This window comes from Nesoenas mayeri, assembly GCF_963082525.1.
Source record: "Nesoenas mayeri genome assembly, chromosome: 5".
Classification (NCBI taxonomy): domain Eukaryota; kingdom Metazoa; phylum Chordata; class Aves; order Columbiformes; family Columbidae; genus Nesoenas; species Nesoenas mayeri.
In genome coordinates this window covers 57,429,012-57,452,575 of record NC_137548.1, presented here as the reverse complement: position 1 = coordinate 57,452,575, position 23,564 = coordinate 57,429,012, and the positions used below count along the sequence as shown (strand labels likewise).

General features: G+C 41.7%; 1 protein-coding gene across 1 annotated transcript in view; it reads left to right on the top strand.

Moving 5' to 3' along the window:
- Window positions 1-23,564, top strand: part of DENND2B (DENN domain containing 2B) — a 69,620-nt gene that overhangs the window by 5,395 nt on the left and 40,661 nt on the right. The window contains 6 exon segments of the mRNA XM_080345526.1: window positions 13,890-14,038; window positions 16,369-16,584; window positions 17,977-18,073; window positions 19,009-19,053; window positions 21,273-21,457; window positions 22,100-22,209. Coding sequence (XP_080201652.1) covers window positions 13,890-14,038; window positions 16,369-16,584; window positions 17,977-18,073; window positions 19,009-19,053; window positions 21,273-21,457; window positions 22,100-22,209 — 802 coding nt within the window.

The following is a 23,564-nucleotide window of genomic DNA, read 5'->3' as shown; positions in this document are numbered from 1 at the left end:
TTTCAGTGTTGTATTATTACAAGAGATACAAAGGGCACTTCGTTTTACTTTGGACAATGAACCTTTATCTACTGAAAACTGGAGGGCAACCGAGATAGTCAGGGGCCCTGGAGCACAAGTCCTCTGAAGAGACACTGATAAGCTGGGCTTGTTTAGTCTGGTAAAAACAGGACCTGAGGCACTGTAATACTGCTTACAAATGTTTGAAGGGCAAACAAAGATGAGAGAACAAAACCCTTATGGTCATATCAATACAGCAGTGGCCACAAATTGCAGCTTGGAGCTCTTTGGCCTATACCCAAATTCTGTCTCAAGCTTGTCAACCTCAGCGAAAACAGGAATTTACTTTTTCCATTTTCATCTGTGCTCTCCCTCTATGCCATTCAAAAAAATGCTTCCAGAACACACACAAAAAAACTGCTGCGGTTCAGTGATTGTTAATAAAAATGAGAGCTTATGTAGATGCTAAAAAGCTGTTTCTGTGACAAGCATCCTTATGTGATTGTCAGCCTTCTCTACAAACAGTCAGACCACCATGCAATTGACAGTTGAAAATTTATTGTGCCTTAATTACAGTGCTTGTCATTTATCAGGACCTGTCAAGATGTAAGATGGTAATGCTTCTTTTCCTTGCTTTGATTTATCAGATGTCAAAGTAAAATCTTCAGGACTAGTAAGAAGCTCTCTTAAAATGAGAAGAAATCTTGGATTCAGTAAAACAAAATCATAATGGGCTCTTCCAACTCAAGGGAACTATAAGACAGCTCCCTGCAGATTATAATTTGGGCGTTTTGGCAGGGCAGTGGGAAGAGAATGCAAAATTTCAGATCTGTGGACAAACACAAAACTTCATTGTTTCATACTGCTTTTTAACAACCTCTTTCCAAACACTTCATTCAATACAGGCAGTGTGTGGGGAATACCAAATCAGTATAATTCTTATAAACTGTCAAGCATGATTAAAGACAAGCCAAAATAGTTTGATCTCTGACTTTAAAGAAACTATTGTAGTTTTGTGTATCACATCTGCATAATTTATACCAGTAGTGCTAGACTCCAGCCTCTAAGTAGCACTTTTGTACTCATGCAGACCAGGTGTCTGTAAGAGTGAGTTTATTTTATAGATTTCCATCTGCTTTGGGGCTATAAAGGACTCTGTCACTGCTGCTTTGGGTTTTCTTTGCAAACAGTTACCTTAAAGGTGGTGGTGGGTTTTTTGTCTATACCTAGTTGAATCTCCTGCCTCCCTAAAAGCTTTTGTAGGTAGTTAAAACATTGTTACTGTAGTAATAAACTCAATAAAGTCCCCTCCCATCCTATCCCATGTAAAATTAAGACTTTTAATGCAAATAAATGTTGAAACACAAGAAAAAAAGGCTACAGAACTTGAGCAACGCTCTAGATACTCTACTGTGAGATAGAATCATTAAAAAAAATGCAGGTTGGAAAGGATTCTAGAGTGAGCTGGTCCAACCTCTGTTCAGAGCAGGGCTACTTTCAAAGTTCAGTCAGGTTGCTCAGGGCTACATCTGATTGAGTTTTCAAAATATCTTAGGAGAGTGGTTCCACTACCTCTGCACAGCCTGCTCCACTGCTTAACTTCCACTTTGAAGAACTTTTTCTTGATATCACTGTGAAGGATTTTTTTCTTTCTATCCAGTCAGATTTCTGCTTGTTGCTATTTGTGACCCTTGTCTTTCATCCTTTCACTGCCAAGAACAGTCTGACACCATCTTTTCTATAACTCCTTCTAGGTAGTGGAGGACGGCAGTTAGATCCCTGTGACCCCTGACTTCTCTTGGCTAAACCATCCCAGTTTTCTCAGCCTTTTCTCATTTATGTTGTATGCTCCAGCCCCCTGCCAACTTAGTAGCCTTATGTAGACTATCTCCAGTCTGGTGATGACTCTCTGGTACTGTGATTACTCCAGATGTGCCATTGCAAGGGCCAAATAGAGAGGAATTACCACTTCCTGTGACTTGCTGGCCACACTCTTGCTTGTGCAGGCTGAGGTGTGCTTGACCTTCCTTGCCACAGGCACACTTTGATGCCTTATGTTCAGTTCCTTGTGCACTGGGACCCCAGGCCCCTTCTTTTGCAGAGTTGCTCCCTGGCCAGTCAGCCCCGCCGTGTACTGTCATAGGGTTAGTCTGACCCACGTATGAGACTATATTTGTCTTAAACTTCCTCAAGTTCCTGTTGAGCTCTTCCTTCAGCTTGCTGAGGTCCCCTGGGACAGCAGCCCAGCTCTCCTGTCTGTCACTGTGTCCCCCAGCCTGGTGCCCCTCAGCAGGACATTTCTTCCTCACTGGAAAGTGAAGGAGAACTGTGGATAAGTTGTGAATTATCTAGCAAAGAGTATCTTCTAAAAAACATATGTAATGTGAGATATCTACAATATACTGTGTTGAGATATGAGGGCTCTCAGACCAGTACAATGATCAAAAACCAGCTTCGAGGCATGTGAATGCTAGGACTAGAGTAATTGGTTTTGAGGTTACTACATGTCCTCATCATCTGACGTACATGCAAGCTAAGCCTTTGTCTTTCTTCTGGTGTCCTGATGCTGTTTCCTTCTTTAATGGCCAGGACGCTGATGAACTGTTGTGGCTAGTTTATATTATTTTGAGACCTGACTTAAAAAAAAAGAAGTTTTAAGGTACATTGAAAACACAAATGATTATGCTTTGAAATTCAGCAACATCATGAACCAAAAGCTTTGTTTAATTTTGTAGTATTTTTGTACAGTTTAAGAGACAAAATATCTGCATGTTAAGTTCAAGACAGATATTGGATTGGAACATAATGATCCATTCTGCATTAATCAAGAAGCAGTCAATAAAAGGGTGCACATTCCTAATATTAATCAAAGCTGTATTCCATGTGCAAGGAACCATGTGGACTTCATTCATCCTCTGTACTAACACTCACAAGAACGTGGCAGTCATAGTAAACTTGACATTGTTTTGCTTTTTGTGGTTTTGAATGAGTCTTTAATCAGACCAAAATTGATGTGGCTTTATGAATCCAATTGGGGAAACCATACTTGGCTTTGTGCGAATTCAAGAAACTATCATGGTATTAAGAGATGTCTGGGACAGTTGCTTCTGCTCTGTTTGTGGACAACAGTATTTCCTGTCATATGTACCATATGGTTTCAGTTTTCCAGTCTGTTTCCCTAAATACAATTTAGATATTTGAATATTGTTATTTAATCTCTGGTGTGTCTGAGGCATTTTTCACCTGATGTCTAGAAGAAAGCACTTGGGTCTATTTAGCTTGGAGAAGAGGAGACTGAGGGGTGACCTTATTAATGTTTATAAATATTTAAAGGGTGAGTGTCATGAGTATGGAGCCAGGCTCTTCTCGGTGACAACCAACGGTAGGACAAGGGGTAATGGGTTCAAACTGGAACACAAGAGATTTCATTTAAATTTGAGAAGAAACTTCTTCTCAGTAATGGTAACAGACACTGGAACAGGCTGCCCAGGGAGGTTGTGGAGTCTCCTACTCTGGAGACATTCAAAACCTGCCTGGACATCTTCCTGTGTAACCTCATCTGGGTGTTCCTGCTCCGGCAGGGGGATTGGACTGGATGATCTTTTGAGGTCCCTTCCAATCCCTGACATTCTGTGATTCTGTGGTTATCACCATGAAAAAAAGCTAAGTGCATAAAGTGAAGGCAAAGTTAAGGGCACAATATTAAGTTTAACTTAAAATCTAGTAAAACCATGTAAACTATAGTTTGTGTTTGTAAAAGAAATTGCATTCACAATTCAGAAATTAAATATAGTGGAAAACGTCTTTGACAAGGCAAGCCTTCTTACTCTGTAACTCGTCAGGGCACTGGCCATAGTAGAATACATGGAGATTTCCTCTAAGAGGACACTACAGAGATGTATACAAGAGACATTGTTCAGCTGGGCTCTGCGTGTTGCATTACAGATTGAGAATGTTTATTATGATGTTGCACAACTCCGTCTGCCCTGCCCAAAGAAGAGTCATTTGCTCTTATAGCTGCCTGGCTTTCATTTAAAACTTTTTTTTCTTTTTTTCCTAAGAAGAATAAAAGTGATTAAAATGCTTTTCCTCCTTGGAGATCTGTGACTAATGGGTTTTCTTGCTCCTCTGCTGTTTTTGAAGTCATAGGTAGACTACTCAGCACATAGCCCAGGTATATGACCATCAGATTATGCATCTTCTAACAGACTTAGTATGTTACTAGTGCAATAAGAATAGTTTGTGTAAGAATGGGTTTATTTCAGCCACGTTAGTGCAGAGAGTTCTTGCCCCAGGAAGGTTCCCATTCTGTCTGACTGGCTCACATGCAAGTCTGGTGCCTGCTCACTAAATTGCAATGGCCCAAAGCACTCTTAGAATTCTGCTAATTAGCATAAAAGACGATGCTAATGAATTACCCTCTTTTAGAGTCCCCAGATGGGATTATGCTGTGCTTTTCTTTGGGACAGGACTGGCTTGACTTTGTGGCTGAAGCTTTCTTGAGTGGTCACCATGCTGGGTTGCAGTGAACAAACCCAATGCTCTGTCCATCTTGGCATGTGCCTTGGCACGTGCCTGGAGTTTGGGGTGACATTAGCCCTTCTTCTGCGTTGTTTGACAGGCTTCATGCTAGACCTTTTCTCAGGGCATAGATCTGCTGGAATTGCTCCAGGGCTGAAATTGATCTTGTAGTTTAATCCTCTTGATCAGATTCCTGTGAGGAGGAACCTAAGTGTCTGCTGTGGCCCTGGGGTAGTTTTGGTGTTTCATAGGCAGCAGAGTCCCTAGGAACACAAAGTCTGGGGACATCAGCCAGTTACTTATGGCCAGGCCTGGTTTACACCAGAAGTCAGGTGACCTGCCAAAGACATGATAAGCATCAGTGCCAAAACTTGTTTTAGAGCTGCTTGGTGACAGGTCCCAGTGCTGTGTAGATCACTAGGCCATGCATCCCTCCTTTAGCCTTGCAACTGATAGAGTCAGCAGTATGGAGCTCCTTTCTTCATTAAATGCAGGTATTTTTTTAGCTGACGTTTTAGGACATACAGTGGAAGATGGAGTCCATCAAATACCCACTGGCTGAGGACATGCTCTTCTCAAGGAGATGCCAGCAGCTGGAACATGAACCTGAGCAGCTGGAATTGCTGTTAAAGAGGGACAGATAAGGAAGGATAGTCAAAAGTGTGTGGTTCAGGCAACTGGCACTAATTTCTGTGAAAAAAATCTTTCCTCCAGGCAATGTCACGGTTATGCAAATTTAAAAGTTGAAAATCTTTTATTTTTAAGCTGGGATTCAGCAGTTGATTTCTGGTTTTAAAAGAACACAGGACTTTGCATCCAGGGGTTTGCTATTGTCCATGGCAGCAGAGGCCAGCCTGAAAGCTTGCCTTGGAACTCAGTTCCATCTTCTCGTTTCTCTTCGTCTCCACATTACAGTTGCTCTGTGTCCAATGAGGAGACTAGAGTCAGTCACACATTATTGATGGTTATACAGACTTCTTCCCAGCTCAGAAAGAAACATTGAGAGGCAGAGCCTGGGTTCAGGCGCATCCCTGTCTGTATTTGTGTTTGTTGAGAAGTAATTGATGGTACCTGTGAAGCTCTCAGTCAGCAAGGTCAGATTGTTTCACATTTGCTTTAAATAAAAGGCGACACTTAAATTGTATGGGAAATCTGTCCAGACGAGTAAAGGCGAGTAAAGGAAGCAAACAGCAGAACTGAGACAGTTCAAGCTGCTGACAGCTACTGTGTCTGCTTTGACAGCTAGAGCTGAAGCAGTCTACAAAGTAAAGCAATGCCCCAGGAGATACTCCTGTGAGATCTCCAAAACCAGGATGAATTTCTGAACTGGATCTTGCTGGTAAACTCCCATGGGAGCATCTTGCAATCCATAGTCTGAAGAGCAGCTGGGCCTCCTGGGGAGGGTTCTTATGCACCCTTCTGCTAATCTGGGCTTGTTCAGATTCACCTTTAGGAGATTTTGAGCCCTTTCAATAGCTAGATACTTCTCTTGAGAAATATTTTTTCATCTTAAGAGGAGTTAGACTGATGATAGCAACTTAATTACCGTGCTTCTGGAGGTATATAATTAACCCTTGTTAAAAATGACACACAAGGTGACTGAAAAGTGAAACAGCGTAGTTATACACAACTGTTCAACTGTTTTCCTCTGTCAATTTGAGTATCTAGCTTCAGTTTGGGCCAAATTGACTTCTTGTTTACTTCTGCACTATAACAGGACAATTAGTTCTGAAGTCAGAGAGCTGAGTGAAATATAAATCATTCTAAAGCCCCAAACCTGCCAGATAGGTACAAGGCCTGGAAAAATGTGTGTGTGGTGTTCGTTTGTTTGTTTTTTGCCGTGTGTGTGTGTGTGTGTGTGTGTTTGTTTGTTTTGTTGGTTTGGTTGGTTGAGTTTTGTTTGTTTGGGTTTTTTTTGTTTAGTAAAATAATATCCACATAGATCTTGTATACAGGTTTCAGATAATCACCCAGGAAGTAAAATGTCCATCCTTCAGTGTAGTAATCTCTCCTTGATGTTAATGAGGGCCAGATTGTTATTGTATTTGACTAAGTACAGTCTTTTCCAGAGAGATGAGAACAGACACATCTGGGTCTCTGAGCTGTTTCCCAATATGTCAGAACTCATAAGAGAGGAAATGGAGCAATATGTCTCAAATCACGATTATGAAGCAGAGTGTCAGGGCAACCTAACCCAGGTGGGTGGCTGAGCAGTTAAAAGAGGCAGGTGTGGACCCATAAGCAAGATCTGGAGTGTGGAGGGACTGTCTCTGGCATAACCTTCCTTGTGGAGCCCAGAACAGTGTGTCATTCTCTTTACCCCTCCTGGTAAGGCACCTCATCTCTCCTAAACCAGTTAGTTGTTTTGAATTCTGATGTAAATTGGACATAGTGCTTGTCGTGTAACAAATGGGATGATTTAGCTGTTTTACTGAATCCTCCGCTGTGAGTGCCAAGAGCTGCAGAAATTATGACCGAGGTCCAGTTGGAAGATGCTGCAGTTTGACCTTGCTTTCAAATTAGAACACTTGCAAAGTTCTTCCAGTAAATGTGGAAAAAGGTTACAAAGACAGCAAGCTGATCTTTCCGGTAAAATTCAATCACCCCATATCACATTATTGCCTGTCATGCTTTCATATCATATTATTGTCTGTCACACTATTGTCTCACATCGAAAGGGTTGTACAAACCTGAGAGAATCTGGCATTGCTGAGCTGCTGTGAGCTGAAGCAAACTCAGAGACATTGCACCTCTGCCAGCCGTGCTGTGCTAGTTGCTTCTCTGAAAACATTTTGGGTTGTTAGTCAGTCTCTGGATAGTTGTGACTCAAAGTCAGAGCTAGGGCTGCTACAGAATGATGGTGCAGGCAGTGATCAGGGAAACGTATGTTCCTGTCTTCTTCTTCACTCCCAGTCTACCTCTCCCAGTTTAAAAAGCATGTGAGTTTTTGGAAAGTGTAATAGTGGCAATTTTAATAATAGACACTGTAGGGTAATGGCAGCCAGAGCACATTAAATCTAACAGTATCCATATGGGACTGTCAGAGAAAGACCAAATACTCCAGATGTCTGATCCTATTGATGATCAGCTTGCTGCTTTGTTTCTACATTGGGATGTATGGATTTCAGTTATTTTTAATAATCATCTCATGCTTTATTTAGATCTCCAGTTTTCTCTGATGGGTCTGTCTCACAGCTATACCATCCACTACAGCTTCATTTGACACTCTCTGTCAGCTTTATCACCTGGTTTTCTAGTCAATGCTGCAGGTTAGTAAAAGAGAGAGTAAAATGACCATGAGGCTGTTCTCCCAAATCCTGGTTTAAATTCAGAGACTGTATTGAAGTCAGCAGGGTTAAACCTCTGTGAAGTGCAAGCAGTTTATGCATGCCGATGCTGTACTGTACTAACAGTTGCACATCAGATGTTTTCATGCACATGATTTTGGACTGAGTGTTAAGTGGGTAATTTTTTGGGGGTGAAATTTCTTATTCATTTATCAGCCATCCTAATACTTCTCCTTTTAATGCTTCATTGTGTTTACAACTCCAAGCTCTTGCAGTCCCTGTGGAGATAGTAGGGAGCTGAAAGTCTCTTCAGTGTTTCTTCTGCTTATTGCAAAGCAAAACTGGAAAAGTTCAGAAAGCACAGGCTGTTGCCTACAAACTCTATGGACCAGGGCTCAAAAGGCTGATTGCATTTTAGACTTGTCACTCTGTGTGTTGCAGATGCTGTGTTACTTCTCTGAGAACACGGTATTGAGCTCATACACTGGGTGGTAGGATGGTCTATAACAGGGGTGTCAAACTCATGTTCACTGGGGGCAATAAATACAACTACTCCTACATTTATACAGTCCTAAAATCACATTTGGCCCTTTGAAGGCAAGCACGAGGCTGATGTGGCCCCCCGTGAACATGAGTTTGACACCCCTGGTCTGTAACTTAGTACTGTTCAGCAATAGCTTTTCAAAGCAGCTATAATGTGTCTTAGCTGTCATTTGATATTGCAATAGTTCCTCTTTCTGCAGATTCCTGGGGTAAATTCCTCAGCTGAGATGCACAGTTGCAGATTCTCTGATGTTGAAAGAGCTCATCTATGTGCTAAAGATGTAAGCTCAGATACTTTATGAGACTTTGAAGATTTTGTGGTTTTCATGCATTTGATCTGAACATGCTCATAAACATCCCAGTGGCTGAGTTTTCCTCCAGCACTGGCCATGTGAATCTGCATTTGCGCAATTTTATGAACAAAATGAATGAGTAATACTTAGGCACCTGGATTCTCACCATTGAGCAGTTCTTTGGACTTAAGTGCCCAGAGATGCCAGAGAGTCTTGGCATCAGTGCATGAATCCTGTGCTGTTCTCTCATGCAGTGTTTGCCCTCAGAGGTTCATTCCCATTGCCTTCTCTTTAACAGCAGCAAAAGCAGAATTCCTCAGCCACCTTTTTCTGCTTCCTTCTCCCTTGTCCAGTTGTATTCCATCTTAATCTTCTGCAAGGGCGTGTGTGTACCAAATGTGCATGAGCTGGACACATTGGGCTACATCTACACCTACACAGAGGTCATGAGCAGAGGGCAAAAATGTAGTTCAAGGGATCAGAGGGATTATGTGTGGAAAGGCATTGATGATGTACCTTGTGTCTGTTATAGAAACACTGCAAAACGTTGAGGGGATAGGAGCCAGAGGATGAGAGGTTCTTACAGACAGCTCACTTGGGTATTTTCACTAGTCTGATATTCAGTCCTGATTCTGCCTATCTGGGCTTCTTTTTCTGCTGCTTTATTGCCATTATTTCCAGCTCCTTGCCTCTGGAAGTATGTACTGCTTTTTCCCAAGCCTCTTCTGCGATGGCAGCTGAAGTTTTCAGCTCCCAGTTCATTATATTGTAAAATACATTCATTGCCCTATATTTTGTGCACATACTCTGGTATGCAGGACATATACACTTTGCCATTTGAGGTGCTGACTCTGTCCAACTCAGCCATACAGCTCAGGGGCCTGGACTTTCTGCGTAGCGAGCAGAGAAGGCAATAGGCTCCAAGTCTGGGCACTTGGCGTCACCCTTTGGAGATGGTATCTCCTCTGTGAACATTGGCTCCTAATTTAGGCACCCAAGGCACCATTTGATGAGCCCTTTCCCTTACTGTATGCCTGCTGTTCGATCCTTCTCACTTCCAGCCAGTGCAAAGGCAGGAGGTATAATCAGCATTCAGTGAACCACTTAATTCCTCTGATAATTATTTCTCCCATCTAGAAAGAAGTGATGCATTTCCTTGCTTTCTGCCATTTATAGGGTAGTGTCTGCCTGCATTTTTTTTTCCCTCTTGGCCTTATTTTCACTCTTTTCTCAGCATGAGGCAGGCTTGCCGAGTCTGCCTCTGCTTCCCATTCACCACGTGCGAGAGGCTGAGCAGAGGAACATCATGTGCTGCCCCAGGGCTCGGCGGGGCTGACTCGCAGAGCATCACCGAGTGAGGAATTGCAACCACTGGAGGAAACTTATCCATGCTTAAGCTCAAGGCGCTGCATTCCTTTTCTAAAGATCACTGGTTATTTTATCTTTCTTTTTTTTCTTTTCCCCATGGACCAGTCATTAAATTGCCTGTGAAATCTTCTGGAGATAATTGTCATGTAGATAAATGTCCCGTGTTAACTCAGCAGTTTGATACGTAGAATTCAAGAGAATGGGAAAGTTGAAAAAAATGCTTGTAAAGGGAACTGATCTGGAAGTAGGGATGGTGATTAGAGACAGTATTTGCCAAAGGCTTGCTCTTCATGTGACCATACGCATTCTGGGGGTCTGATTCAGCTTCCTTTGAAGTCACTGATAGTTTGCTCTTGTCTTGGGTGGCAGTTGGATCAGCCTCACTAAGACAAGCCTGGCCTCTGTACTGCATAATGTTTCCCCTTTTGGCTTCCAACAGAAACATCCATATGTAAGGAAGAAGGATGTTTCCTTGCTCTTTCATTGTAAATATGTTTTCCTTTTGCAGCACATCCAAATGAATGCAAAAGCACTGCAGCTTGCAGATTGGGAACATTCCTTGCCTGGGCATTGGGACTAAAGAATTGATGGTGTTGAGGTGAAATGCAGACATCAAAGCTGCAAACCTATGGGCCAGCCCAGCTGTACAGAAGATTTCTTGGTTTTGTTGTGCAGCAGCAGCGGTGGCCACTGCCACAGCCCTGTCTCCAGAGCCTCGCTCCAGTGTGGGACCTACAGCTGCTGGTGGCCACCAGTTCTCAGGTCTTTCTCCTGTGGAAAGGAGTCACAGTGCAGAGTGGTGGGGTTAAACGCTACTCTAAGGCAGTTCAGGACCCTCCCACATCTTTTTAGCCTGCTGGCCTTCTTGAGTTTCTTGTCACTTGTCCCTTACTACTCTTGGCACCCAGAAACCAGTCTGTCTGGGCTGCCTAGTGCGCTTTTTGCATATCTGCTATTTTGGTCTCATCCACCCTGGTGAGTATATATACTAAAAAATGGTGGTTGTCTAAGGTTTTAAAATCACTGAAGACCTAGACAAATAAATTATCTCTTTTAGTTCACTGGCTGAACCAAGTGCTAGGTTTAAATGCCAAATCAGCAAAACCAGATTATTTCAGAGTGATCAGAATATTTCATTATCAGAGATTTGGTGGGGAAGTTTATTCTTAAAAAAAAAAAAAAGGAATAGGTGAGACATATTTGTTCTGAAGGCATAACATCAAAGTGAAAAGAAAACATGAGATAATTTTTAAGCAAATGAGAAAAATAAAAGAAACAAGTGTTCTTCAACAGCAAACCAGTCATCTGAAGAAACTCTCTCAGCTCTAGGGAAAGAGTTAAAAGCCTGTGGTTTCTCCAGTGACCTCCACGTTACACTAAAGAGGAATTTGGCCTGAGCTTTCTTTTGGTAGAGAATCTGAGTCAGAAAAGCAGCCTCTGCTCATGGTTCCTTGCTCCGCCCTCTCCTCTCATCCAAGACTTCCCTAGGCCTGTTTCTATACTTAATATTTTAGGTCAACATTGGAAATGCTGAGTTTAACCGGGTTCAAGCAATTCTGTTTTACATTGTGTCTTGGAAAGAGAATCACCCTAAAACTTTTAAATGCTTTACATTTCACAAAAGTTTTCTTTTCAACTGATGAGATTGTTTCTTCTCAGGAGTTTGGATACTATGCAGACTAATATAATAACTTTGTTTTAACAAGGAAGCATATGTTTAAGCACTGTGTAATGTAGCAAGTTATTTTGAAATCTGTTCATTCATCTGAAAATACTTACTTGACATATACTTGACTTAGGCTTACAAGAAATTTTATTATGCCAGTACAGTCCAATTAGCTGTAAGCAACAACATTTTGTGAAGCTGACCATTTATTGTTGTTATGATTATCATATCTAGAGCTCTAGAGTTTACAAGTAATAGAATTAGTGTGCAGTATCTATTGATTTTTCTTCCTACAGAAGGAATCAATCAATTCCATAGTCCTCGCAGAACATTTGTAGCTTTAAATTTTTGTAGGACTATTTGTTGCTTAAGATTTGTCCCACTCATTGCATTAATCAAAAGGTTTTTCTTCTAAGTACCCCATGCACCTGGGGATGTTCCTCCCGTGTGGCATGCAGATTGGCTGTGATGATAGTGCAATCTCTAGAAGCAGATTCCCTCTGGATGATATAATAGGCTGTGATTGCCAATTCAAACATTCTTCAAGAGCACCAGTTATTCAGGCTTCTAATTAAACAAAGCTAAAACATTCATTCTTGTGCTTATATTTAACCAGAAATCATTAGGGTGATGCACTACTTAAGCAAAACTGTATTTTTACTTGTATTGTGAATAGATGAACTTGCTAAGCAAAAGCTTTTATTGCTATCATTGATGAATCAAGCAGTCTCACACTTCCAGGCTTAACAATGAAGCAGAAAGCACAAACTACTTTTGTGTTCTTTCATACAATGAAGAAATGCAATATTCTGTTTAGCACAAAAAAAACTGGTAGTCAAACAAACTGGGTATTAATCCAGGCCTTGCTCTCATTGAAAACACCTGTGCCTTAGCTGGTCATCTCTGTAAAAGCAGTGAATGTTTTCTGTAGTGGTGTGAATAATAAACCGTGCTATATCTTCCTGTCCTCAGTTCTTAATTGATATAGTATGAAGTAAAATCTGAATTTCCTATATTTAATAGCTTGTATTGCAATATATATTGTACTAAACCCATGAGTTTTAGAGTAATCTTTACATATAAAACCTAAAAGCAAGTTGGTTCAAAAGCTTTGAACTTCCTGCATGTTTCAAGTTTCTGCAAATTCAAATCTTGAATTTCAGTAGATTACTCTTTTGGGGATGTTTTTCTGTGTAAGATAGTTGGAAAACTGGAAGGAGCATGTGTTTGAAGAACCTGAAGTTCTAAACCAGTTGCTGATGATAAAGTGTCGGAAGAAATGGATTCAAAACGTTCATTTTACTGATGCCACTCATTCATCTTCATGCTTCTTGGTTCAGTGAGAGGTTTAGTGAGTTCAGGAATTTTGAGATGGTGGGTTATTCCACTGGTCCTTAGGCTGCCCAAGGGTAGTGGAACTCAAATCTGGAGTATACATTTTGGTTCAGGTTTTCAAATGCTAAAAATTCCAAGATTGCAGTCTGCTTTTTGATGTATTTTTCATCTATGTCTTATTTAGTGCTTAGCTGTTCAAGCCTCTGTACATAACTGGCGGAATGAGTTTCCTTCTGGGATACATTAATTTTACGGAATTTGAAATGAATAGCTGCTTAATTGGAAGGCATGAAGTGTTCTAAAGAACACTTCGAGGATGTAGTATGGTCAGGGCAGAAATTCTTCCCTCATCTTTTACATTTTCCATTCCTCTCTCTGAGTTGAAGTGTTTATTCTGTCTTTGCCTTCTCTCAGGGGAAGAAAAAAGTGAAGGTAGCATCGAATAAAAGTTGTCTTACTGTGTGTTAGAGTGCTATGTTGAGAAAAGTTATTTATTGCTATTCGTTTCACCTTGTGAGTGGCTGCTATAGATTTACAAAATCTACTGATACACTTTAAAGTAGTTCTGTGCCTTAGCTTTTATATATCAATAAATTTTCCACAGCTGCGGATGCTCAGAAGCACGTCTAGTGAAATCTTTGCATTTTATTTAAAATAAAAAAAAAAGGTAGTAAAAAACCCCAAAGAAACTTGCCAACCTCATAGCCAAGTTCTCTTCCAAATAGTTCCAGCTGCAGCTCGAGGGATGAGTCATGCTGAAAGCCGAGAAGCTTTTCTAAAAGCTTTTCACTTGGTTCACATGATTTTTTTTAACTTTACATTCCTGTCTGTTTTCCTTTTCTTGGAAAAAAAAAACAAACCAAACAAAACATGAAGGCGAGTCACCCAAGGAAAACCCGTACGAGGATGTGGAGCTGAAGGGCCGTCACGCGGGCCGAAAATCCCATCAGCTCTCGGAGAATTCCCTGGATTCCTTGCACAGGATGTGGGCGCCGCAGGACAGGAAATACACATCACCTCCCCAGGTACCGGCTTGAAGCCTGCTTAAAACTTCTGCGTGAAAATCGGTCGTGGCATAGGAGGAAGAGCAGCCGTGACGGATGAGAAAGGGTGGCTGGAAAAAAGAGCGCGATCGAATGCATAAGTGGTCGCTGGGAACGCTGTTGGCAGCCGCAGCTCAGAGGCTCAGCGCTGCGGCAGCTGATGGCTCTTTGTGCTGGTCCCTGATGAGTTTGAGCAGAATCCTTCCACTGGTGGTTTGTGAGCTGAATCTGGCCCTAAGTTATTTGTATAACCGCACCTCTTTGTGAATTGACCCTGTGTTTGCTGCCGGGCTTTCAGTAGGGACAGGAGGGGAAAAGTTGGCTGCTTAATCCCCCCATGTATTGTTATGTGAGGCCCGTTGTGACCGTGCTCATGTGAAGTATGTAGTGTGGCATGCTTTATTGTAAAATGGAGGAGGCCAAGTATGCCCTCCTGATAGATAAACGAATAATAAAATAATCAGAAAAATCTGAGTGTCTGCATTTAACAAGGCTGTACAAGTTGTGTTTACAGCATCAAGTAAAAGACCAGGAACTGTGCAGACTTTCCGTTTTGTGGTGAATTTTCCATAGCAGTTGGTTTTTTTGTGAAAGCTATGAAATGCCAGGTTGCTTTGTTGTTTACGGGATGTTTGTGTTCATAAGGAAAAATATAAATTTCATCACATACTTAATTTTGAGATTCAAAATGCCCTTTAAAGGAGCTCTTGTTTTGCACTGAATCAGCAGAAAATTTGCAAATGAAGAAAAGGTCACAACAATTTACATTTTTGTCTTGTAAGGAGACCTAAACCAAAACTGAATGTATTTTCTTTCACCTATTTTCTGTGCATGTGAGCATCACAGTCCAAAAGAAAAAGTATCACCAGGTTTCTTAGTATGCACCGAACACATCATTTGTAAAACAGGAATTATTTCAGGAAAGCTACGGAAAAGGGAACAAGTGGAAAGTAGTAACCAGGCAGAGTAAGGAGAAACAGAAACTGCAGCCACAAAGATAACCTCGTAGTGGAGGCATACTATTATGTTTAACAATTATTCTGGGTTGTGTGTGTGTTAACAGGAATTGTGTAGCATCTAGAAGATCCAACAGGGTGTTCCATTAGAGTGGGAACCCTGTAAGTCCATGGTAAGGTACTATCATTGTCTGTTTTACACTGGGTGACCGAAGATTAAAATGACTTTGATAAAGTTGCTCAGTAAATAAGTACTCTCTGGTATCTTTGCAGCAAGGCTATCTTTGTTCCAGTAGCTTCGTTTTGAAATGCTGCCAGGAGTTTCCTACCAGGACTCAGTCCTGCCATAGTTGTGCTGTCATTGTGCTGATATATAAAGCGAAGAGACACTAAGAGCAGGTCAGCTATGGGCCTGGGTAATTCTCCAATGACCAGAAATAGAAAAGTCTCTATTTCCTGAAGAATGTCAGCTTTGGCAAAGATTTATCACCCAGTTTTTCCAGCATAGCAACATGGCTGGATTAGCAACATTAGCAACTTTTCAGTTGTGGATGATGATAAACAAGATGGAAGAGATCAGTAGGTTAGCAGGCTTTCAAAGATCATTGCTGAAAAGAATCTCTTTCATTAAACTATAGACTGCTGGAAATTTTCCTGCCATGCTAACCTGTGGTAAGCAGAGACCTCAGAAACATGGGCTTGTGGTCATTTTGAATCTCAGTGTGTCTTCTCCTTTCCCATTTGTTACTTGCAGTTTTTGAAGTCACCAGATATAACAGGAATGTTTTATTTATGACACTGTATTTGTGATGCAAACCCCACACATATAGAAACACCTGCACTTAACCCCAGATAGCATGGCACTGTGATAGTTGAGGCCTCCAAGAAGAACAAATGGGACATTTATTACTGCACGTTTATAGCTCATAATACTGTTAATAGGATATTAGCAAATGCCAATCGACAGCTCTTTGACATAATAGTACTTTATTTTAGTGTAATTTCTCTTGATTTTCACTACTGCAAGTGAGACAGATCAGGCCCTTCGAGTCACTGTTCCAATGTTAGCCAAACCTTCATGTTAGGTTTGAAGGCTTATAGAGTTGATGTGATGTGGGAGCATGGAAATTCACCAAAGCCAAAAGTATTATTGGGTTCTTTTTTTTGACTTTGAAGTCGTAGATACTGACCCCTGTCTCTTCACTTTGACCTTGAACCCTCTCTTTGCACTTATCCCACGGAGTAGTGGCTCACCTGGCATGATGTCCTTGTGTGGCCATTGCTCACTCACAGAGCTGCCTGTGCACTAAGTGTTGCTGAGAAAGGGAAGAGCTCAAGCTGTTGTTGTTCCTGCAGCTCCCTTCGAAGCCCAGCAGCCAGTCTCTGCGCATTGGGAACTGGTCAGAAAGGAAGAGCCACCGCTTACCACGGCTGCCCAAGAGGCACAGCCACGACGACATGCTGCTGCTGGCTCAGCTTGGCATCCCCTCCTCCCCTTCCAGCCTCAACGAGGACAGCCTGAGCACCGCAAGCGAGCTGCTGTCGACACGGCGGGCCAGGAGGATCCCAAAGGTACTGCCAGCGTGATGAGGCTCATCCTGAGGATAGGTCACCATCCAGCCTTTAGCCAGCACTTCACACTATCCATTCTAGGCTAAACCTTTCACCTCTGCTGGAGGGGTTCTGTGAGTTTTCGTTCCAGCCTGTGATCTGTTCCTGACTTTCTATTGTGGCTGCAGTGAACTGGTTTCTCTCACTGAGTTTATTTCTCTCTGCAAGCTGAGGTAAAACAGCTTTTGCAAATTGTATTATAGTTCTGTAAGTAAAGCTGCTATGGATTGAAATATACTATTCCTGACTCATAAAAACTTTATGAAGATTAATTGCTACATTCTATAAGGTGTATAGGTGAGGTTCTTAGGGACATGGTTTAGTGCTAGATTTAGGTTATGATTTGACTTGTTGATCTTAAGGGTCTCTTCCAGCCAAAATGATTCTATGATTCTATATTTATGACTCTTTAGAAGTTATAATATTCTACTTAATTACAAATTCTTAGTAATCCCAACCTCTTGTTGAAGGAACTAAACACAGTCATCTCATTAATATTTTCCATCAACTCAGATATTTTTGGGCAGACAGTTATTATCTGCATTAGCCCTACTGAGGGAAGTCAGGAGTTACCAGGAGTTAAAATTCTAGTGTTGGCTAAAGCCAGCTAAGGCAGCACTAGTAGCTAACTTCAAAATACTTTTGTAGATAAGAATAAGATTGGAGAAAGTAGATCTAACGCCTCTGAAGTAAGGTAAGTACAGCATGAGTTGAAAGGCAAGGGAGCAGAAGTCCATATGGACCAGATCCTCAGCTGGTACGATGTAGCTTCAAAGCAGCTGGTTCACTCTCTACCTGAAAGGGCTTTAGAAAGTCAGGGCCATCTCCTTCTGTGCTTATTTGAACACACTAACATCTCAGTTCAGAGAAGTACTAACACATGTTACTCTTCAAAATGAGAATATGATCTTAGGGTTCATGAAAGTTTGGCAAAGTTGGAAATGGCTAACGGATTGCTGCTACTTAGACAATGCAAGTGAAGAGAGAAACAATAGCACAGAGAGAGAGGAATGAGGTGATAGAGAGTAACAGCTGCCTTTGAATCCTCAGGCTCATTGGGCTTTTATTGAAAATGTCTACAAATCTTGAAAATGGAATTTAGGATTCTGAGTAATTTATTTGGGTTTTTTTAAATACATCCCTAGGAAAAGGAGTGAGATTTGAAATCAGTGATTCAAACAAATGGGATTCAAAAGAAGGGAGATCAGAAATGCACTTTGAAATAGTAAAGGCTTTGGGGGCTTCAGCTGGCCTGTCATCCATGGACAAATTCTTTGTTTGGATAGATTAATTAGAAGTCTCCTAGCAGAAAAGTGTTTGGTCTTAGTGATTCCTCATTTTCTTATTTTGCAGCTTGTCCAAAGAATTAATTCCATCTACAGTGCAAAAAGAGGGAAAAAACGACTGAAGAAACTTTCTATGTCCAATATTGAGACAGCGTCCCTACGAGGTATGACATGAGCATCACAATTCAGTGAGTCCATTTGAATGTTACAGGATTAAGAGACTCCCTTCTTTCCTCCACATCTACCCTGGGCTCTACTTTGTTTAGAATTTTCTTCTCCAAACAATGATAAATTTCTGTCTGCAAGAGGAGAAAATGGGGATGAGCTAAAAATAAACGACATTCTCAGCATTGTCTCTCCTATTCATCCTATGAACAGCTAGAATTAACCAGCTGCTTCTTCAGTTCACTTTCTGAGTAGTTTGCTTCTGTAAGTTTTGTCCAAAATTCATGGTTTTGACCTTGTAATTCACTCATGCATTTTCCTGGCATGTGAATGTGACTCACATTGCACTTCAGGCTGCTTCTGGAAAAACAGGGGCCAAAAGCAAATTCGGGGCACATTTGTAGCCGGAGTACAATAGAGCTTTAATGCGTGTACACCTCAGAAATGCATCTTGTCATAAGATTACTTTTGCATGTTACTCTCGCTCAGTTTGGTGAGTTCTGGTGATTGGAAGTGTTGCCCAGACAGACAAAGTGCATAAGGCTTATTTTGACTTCTCAAGTGCTGCATAACTTGTTTTTTTTTTTAAGTAGCCTGAAAAAGAAGTGGAAGGGTTAAAATCCATTTTCCAAACGGCACATTCACCTCTGCAGTGTAGCACAGATGGGGGTTCACTGCAACCAGTTGCCGTAATGGAGAATGAATTTTACACTTTCATCAAAACAAAGCTCTTATTCTCAAGCAAAATTGAAGCTTAATCCAAGGAAAACACAATCTAAGGAGTCATTCAAACTGTTTATTTCAAGATATTTTAAAACTGAGGAGAGAGCTTGCATGGCTCAGTGTGAGATAGGATTTTTCCCAGTTTCACTACAGTAAACCAAGTTTGTTTGCTTTGGTTTTGTATTAACTGATCTCTCTATCCCTTCTGCAGATGAGAACAGCGAGAGTGAGAGTGACTCAGATGACAGGTTTAAAGGTAAGGGATCAGCCTGCAATAATTCTAGTCAGCCACTGTCACAGACCTTATCAACGTATGTTTTCCTCCTACTGCACATTGTTCCTGGCCATAGCCTATATTTTCCTTCCTGAACTATGCTATCACCATTACTGCAGAGCTCACAAAGCTCCCAGCACAGGAGCATGAATGTGGAAAGCAAGGACAAAATGAGCTGTGAGGATCTAACAAGGATTTGGCAACCATGTCATATAATGAAGAACAGGACCTTTGATAGATTTGCTTTGTCAGCCTCTTCACAGACGCTGATGTTTTCCAGACTGCCTACTGGGTGCAAACTTAGAGGGATGAGATTGGATGAATGTGCTGTCTTCTTATTCATATGCTGCTTTAAATGTTTACTGCTAGCTGCTGTTGGAGGCAAGATTCTGGGGCTGATTCAGCATAGCAGTTCTGATACTCTTTTTTTATAGGTCTGCAGTCTCCAAATTGTAGAAATTCCTTTATTGGTACACAGCACCTGCACAAGCTCTGCTTGAGCCAGGCCAGTAAATGAGTCCCTCATTTTCAAGAGTCCTGATACAAAAAGATAACTATAAAAAAGTTGAAGACAGCAACAACAGCTTTTTACTAAAAACTTCTAAGGTTCTTAGTAAGTGCAGGGAAAAAAAAAAAAAACCCCAAACGAAAAAAACCCTAAAACCAAAACAGAACAAGAGTGTAAAGCTGTGGTTATAAGATTAGGGGCAAACATATGTGTCTGTCTACTGCAGATGTCACCTGCTTGCTGTTCATGCAGGAAAACTTGCTGGAAAAAATTGTTTTAGGGAAAAAGGATTTGTTCCAGGTAGGTGGCTGGTGGCAAGACCACCCAAAACTGACTGTATGCAACATTGTACTGTGGTGTGTGGAAAAAGTCTCATTATTCCTTTGTAGACCAGTACTGGCCCAAAAGGGCTTTCAGTTCTGTTTCTCTTTGTGTCAAAAAATATAGGGGTTGCTGGGAAGCTCTTTTCCCTGTTGTTGTGGAATGAAGGATCTTTACTCTGATGACTCCCTAACCAACTGATCCTGCATGACCTTATATTTACATTGATGCTCTCAGGATATCCTGAGCCAAAGATCCAGTTATCACGTGTGACGTGACAGGATTCACTAAGTCCCCGTCTGTTGGGGTGGGCTCTGTGGTTTCACGTCTTGCAAACATGAAGCACTGGCTGGCAGTGTGGGGTTATCTCAAGGCAGGACAAGGCAGGTCATTTCTTGGGATTTAGCTTCCCTAGTTGTGCAGCCACACCAAGACCCAATTGCTTTATCAAAACAAAGTTGTGTGATGACTGGTCATTAAGGGATTTAATTTTCTTTCTGTCAAATAGTTACTGCTGTAATCAAGTGCTGGTGACATCTTATTTCCCTACCACAAAGGACAGTCTGCCTTGTACAAACCATGGGCAGTGTCAGTGAATATAGCCTTAAGGGACTGGCATGTGCTGCTGATAATTCATTTGCCATTGCACAGAGATCCTGGTGTGAAGAGGTGGGGAAGAGCATGTGGGAAGCTGGTTTTACTAAGCTGTTTTCACTTACTGGTCTACCAGAACTGGCAATGATGTTACTGACTAGTCCACCCTAGATGCCTAGCGACAAGTCGCTGGATCAAGGCATATCTTTTAATCAGGACTAGATGTGACCATGAATCCTAGACTGCCCCTCAGTTGAATTGGCACAAACAAAACAGTCTCACAGGAGGCAATTTGCAGCCCTTCCCCTTCCCCTTCCCTCTTCCCTGGAGATCATTCCAGGACTATGCCTGTGCTGTTGGGAGGGAGAAAATACACATTCAGTGGTTCTTGGCACAAAGCTGCGCTATGTAGGGACAGGTCACAGAACTGGTTTTCACCAATGTAAACCAGGTCCAAGTCAGGCCTGAGGTGCATCACCCTGGAGGCCTCAGTTGCATTTGCACACCCACATAATGACTTATAATCTTGGCAGGGGTAACAGTTATGAGCTGTAAATTGTATTAGTGAGCTAGAGTTGCATCACTTGCATACTTGGAGAGAGTTTTGATTTATGGGAGTAATTAATGAGGGAGACTACAGTATGAAGGTTTGGTTTTGAAAGGAGAACATGCTTGGAATTGAAAGTCCTTGTGAATGGTCATGGCTTACACATGCACATCACAGTCCCAGGTAATGTTCTGTCTCTTTCTTCTTCTTCTTTCTTTTTTTTAATACTAGCTCATACCCAGCGTCTAGTACACATCCAGTCAATGCTGAAGAGGGCTCCAAGTTATCGAACCCTGGAACTGGAGCTGATTGAATGGCAGGAACGGGAGTTATTTGAGTATTTTGTGGTAGTGTCACTGAAAAAGAAGCCCTCTAAAAACACTTACCTCCCAGAAGTGACATATCAGTTTCCCAAGGTAAAAGAAAAATTCTTACATACATTTCATTCTAAGATCAATAAAGTGAATAAGTGGGAAAAATAATAGAAATCTGTTTTTTAAATGGAGCTAATAATTCAGCTTTCATAATTGTTCTAAAGTGATCTGTTACAAAGTGAAGGGCATAGAGAAGGTGACTGAAAGCTTTTTCTGTTACAAATCCATCTTTTCCAGTGCTGGAGAGTTTGCTGACGATAGGTGCTTTAAAGACTGAGTTTAAATCCAGTTTCTAAATATTTCATTTTTAACTCATTTTGACTATATTAGGATTTGTTCCAAAACTCACTGAAGTCAATGGAAAGGCTTTTGCTGATCTGTGGCATTTCTCTCGTGCTCTTGCAGCAGAAAGGAATTTGAGTTAGGACTGTGTTTTAAGTGGCCATTGTGCAACCAAAGAGTTTTGGGCAATTTTAAAGAAAATGAAAAAACCTCAGCAGTGATTATTTCTATTGTACTAGCATCTATAAGCCTGTCCTGGGGTCATGCCTCACTCTGCCAAGCACAAATAAACAAGTTGATGGGCTCTTGTTCTTCAGAGTTTGTTAGTAACCCCCCTCCTGAGAGGTGCTGTGAAGCTGGCACTGACAGCAACTCAACAAACCTCAATTTTCTCCTCTGCAGCTAGAAAGACCAACCAAGCAAATGCGTGAAGCGGAGGAACGTCTCAAGGCCATTCCTCAGTTCTGCTTTCCTGATGCCAAGGACTGGCTCCCCGTCTCTGAATACAACAGGTGAAGCCTCTGGTGCTCCCATGCCCAGTTAAGGAATTAGCAGTTTGAGTCTTGGCCACTTCAGGCTTAAGCAGCTGTATTTATTTTACTTTTTTTTTGAAGTTCTGTATTGTATTTCTTCCCTTTCCTACCTGCCTCACAGGCCTGTATGACTGAGGGGAAAGGGTTTGAAGGTTCCTTCTAGTGCGAAACCCAAAAGCATAAATGGTAGTATTTAAAATAAATCTTAAAAAGGACAGGGCCCTGCCCACCACCTGCCCCAGTCATTTACCCAAGAAGGGTTGTCCAGCATCGCAGGACATCTGTTCATTTGGCTCAAAGCAATGCTGTTCTGAGAACTTTTTTAGAGCCAATATTATGCCATCAGAGGAGCCCTATCTTCCTTCCCTCAGAGATCAATGACTAGAGGAAAAGGGCAAGGGGAGAACCAGGCTTGCATTTTCTTTTTCATTCAAAAGAAACCTCAAAAAAGTATCTTTTTTTTTCCCTGCATCCATGTGTCAGAACCTGTTGATCTGAAGGTGTACAAGTAGTAGAATAGACAGAAGGGGTAGAATCACAGAATAGTTTGTGTTGGAAAGGACCTTCAAAGGTCATCTGGTCCAACCCTCTGCAATGAGCAGGGACATCTTCAAGTACTTCAGGTTGCTCAAAGCCCTGTCCAACTTGACATTGAATGTTTCCAGGGATGCGGCATCTACAGGCCCTTGTCATATTGCTAGAGGCTCTATTAAAAATCTGTCCCCATCTTTCTCATAAGTCCCATTTAAGTACTGTAAGGCTGCAATAAGGTCTCCCCAGAACCTTCTCTTCTCCAGACTGAACAATCCTGACTCTCTCAGCCTGTCCTCATAGCAGAGCTGTTCCATCCCTCTGATCATTTTTGTGGCCTCCTCTGGGCCCTCTCCAGCAGATCCGTGTCTGTCCTGTACTGAAGGCTCCAGAGCTGGACTCAGGACTCCAGGTGGTGTCTCCCCATGTTCATCTAGAATATTACATGGCTTTTTAAGATGCATGGTGTGAGATGTGTGTAAATGAAGAAAGACCTGTTCAGAGTGTGTCTGGAGGGACTCTCAGCGATGACAAGGAACTAGCATTCACCTGCAGAAATTGCTGTAGCAAAGAATATGTATGGAACTTTTTATTGGCTTATGCATTGCACATGCAGCATAACCATGTTACATTCTGTGTTGCTTGGCTGCATCATTCAGTATGTGGAAGCACCTGAATAATGAGTTGTTGAAAACACTGAAGGAGAAGCGGACAACTGTGTTGGTCACATTGGTATTAGAAGCACCCAGCCCTGCCTACACAGCATTTCATCTCCACTTCTGCCACTCTTCGGGACAGACCTT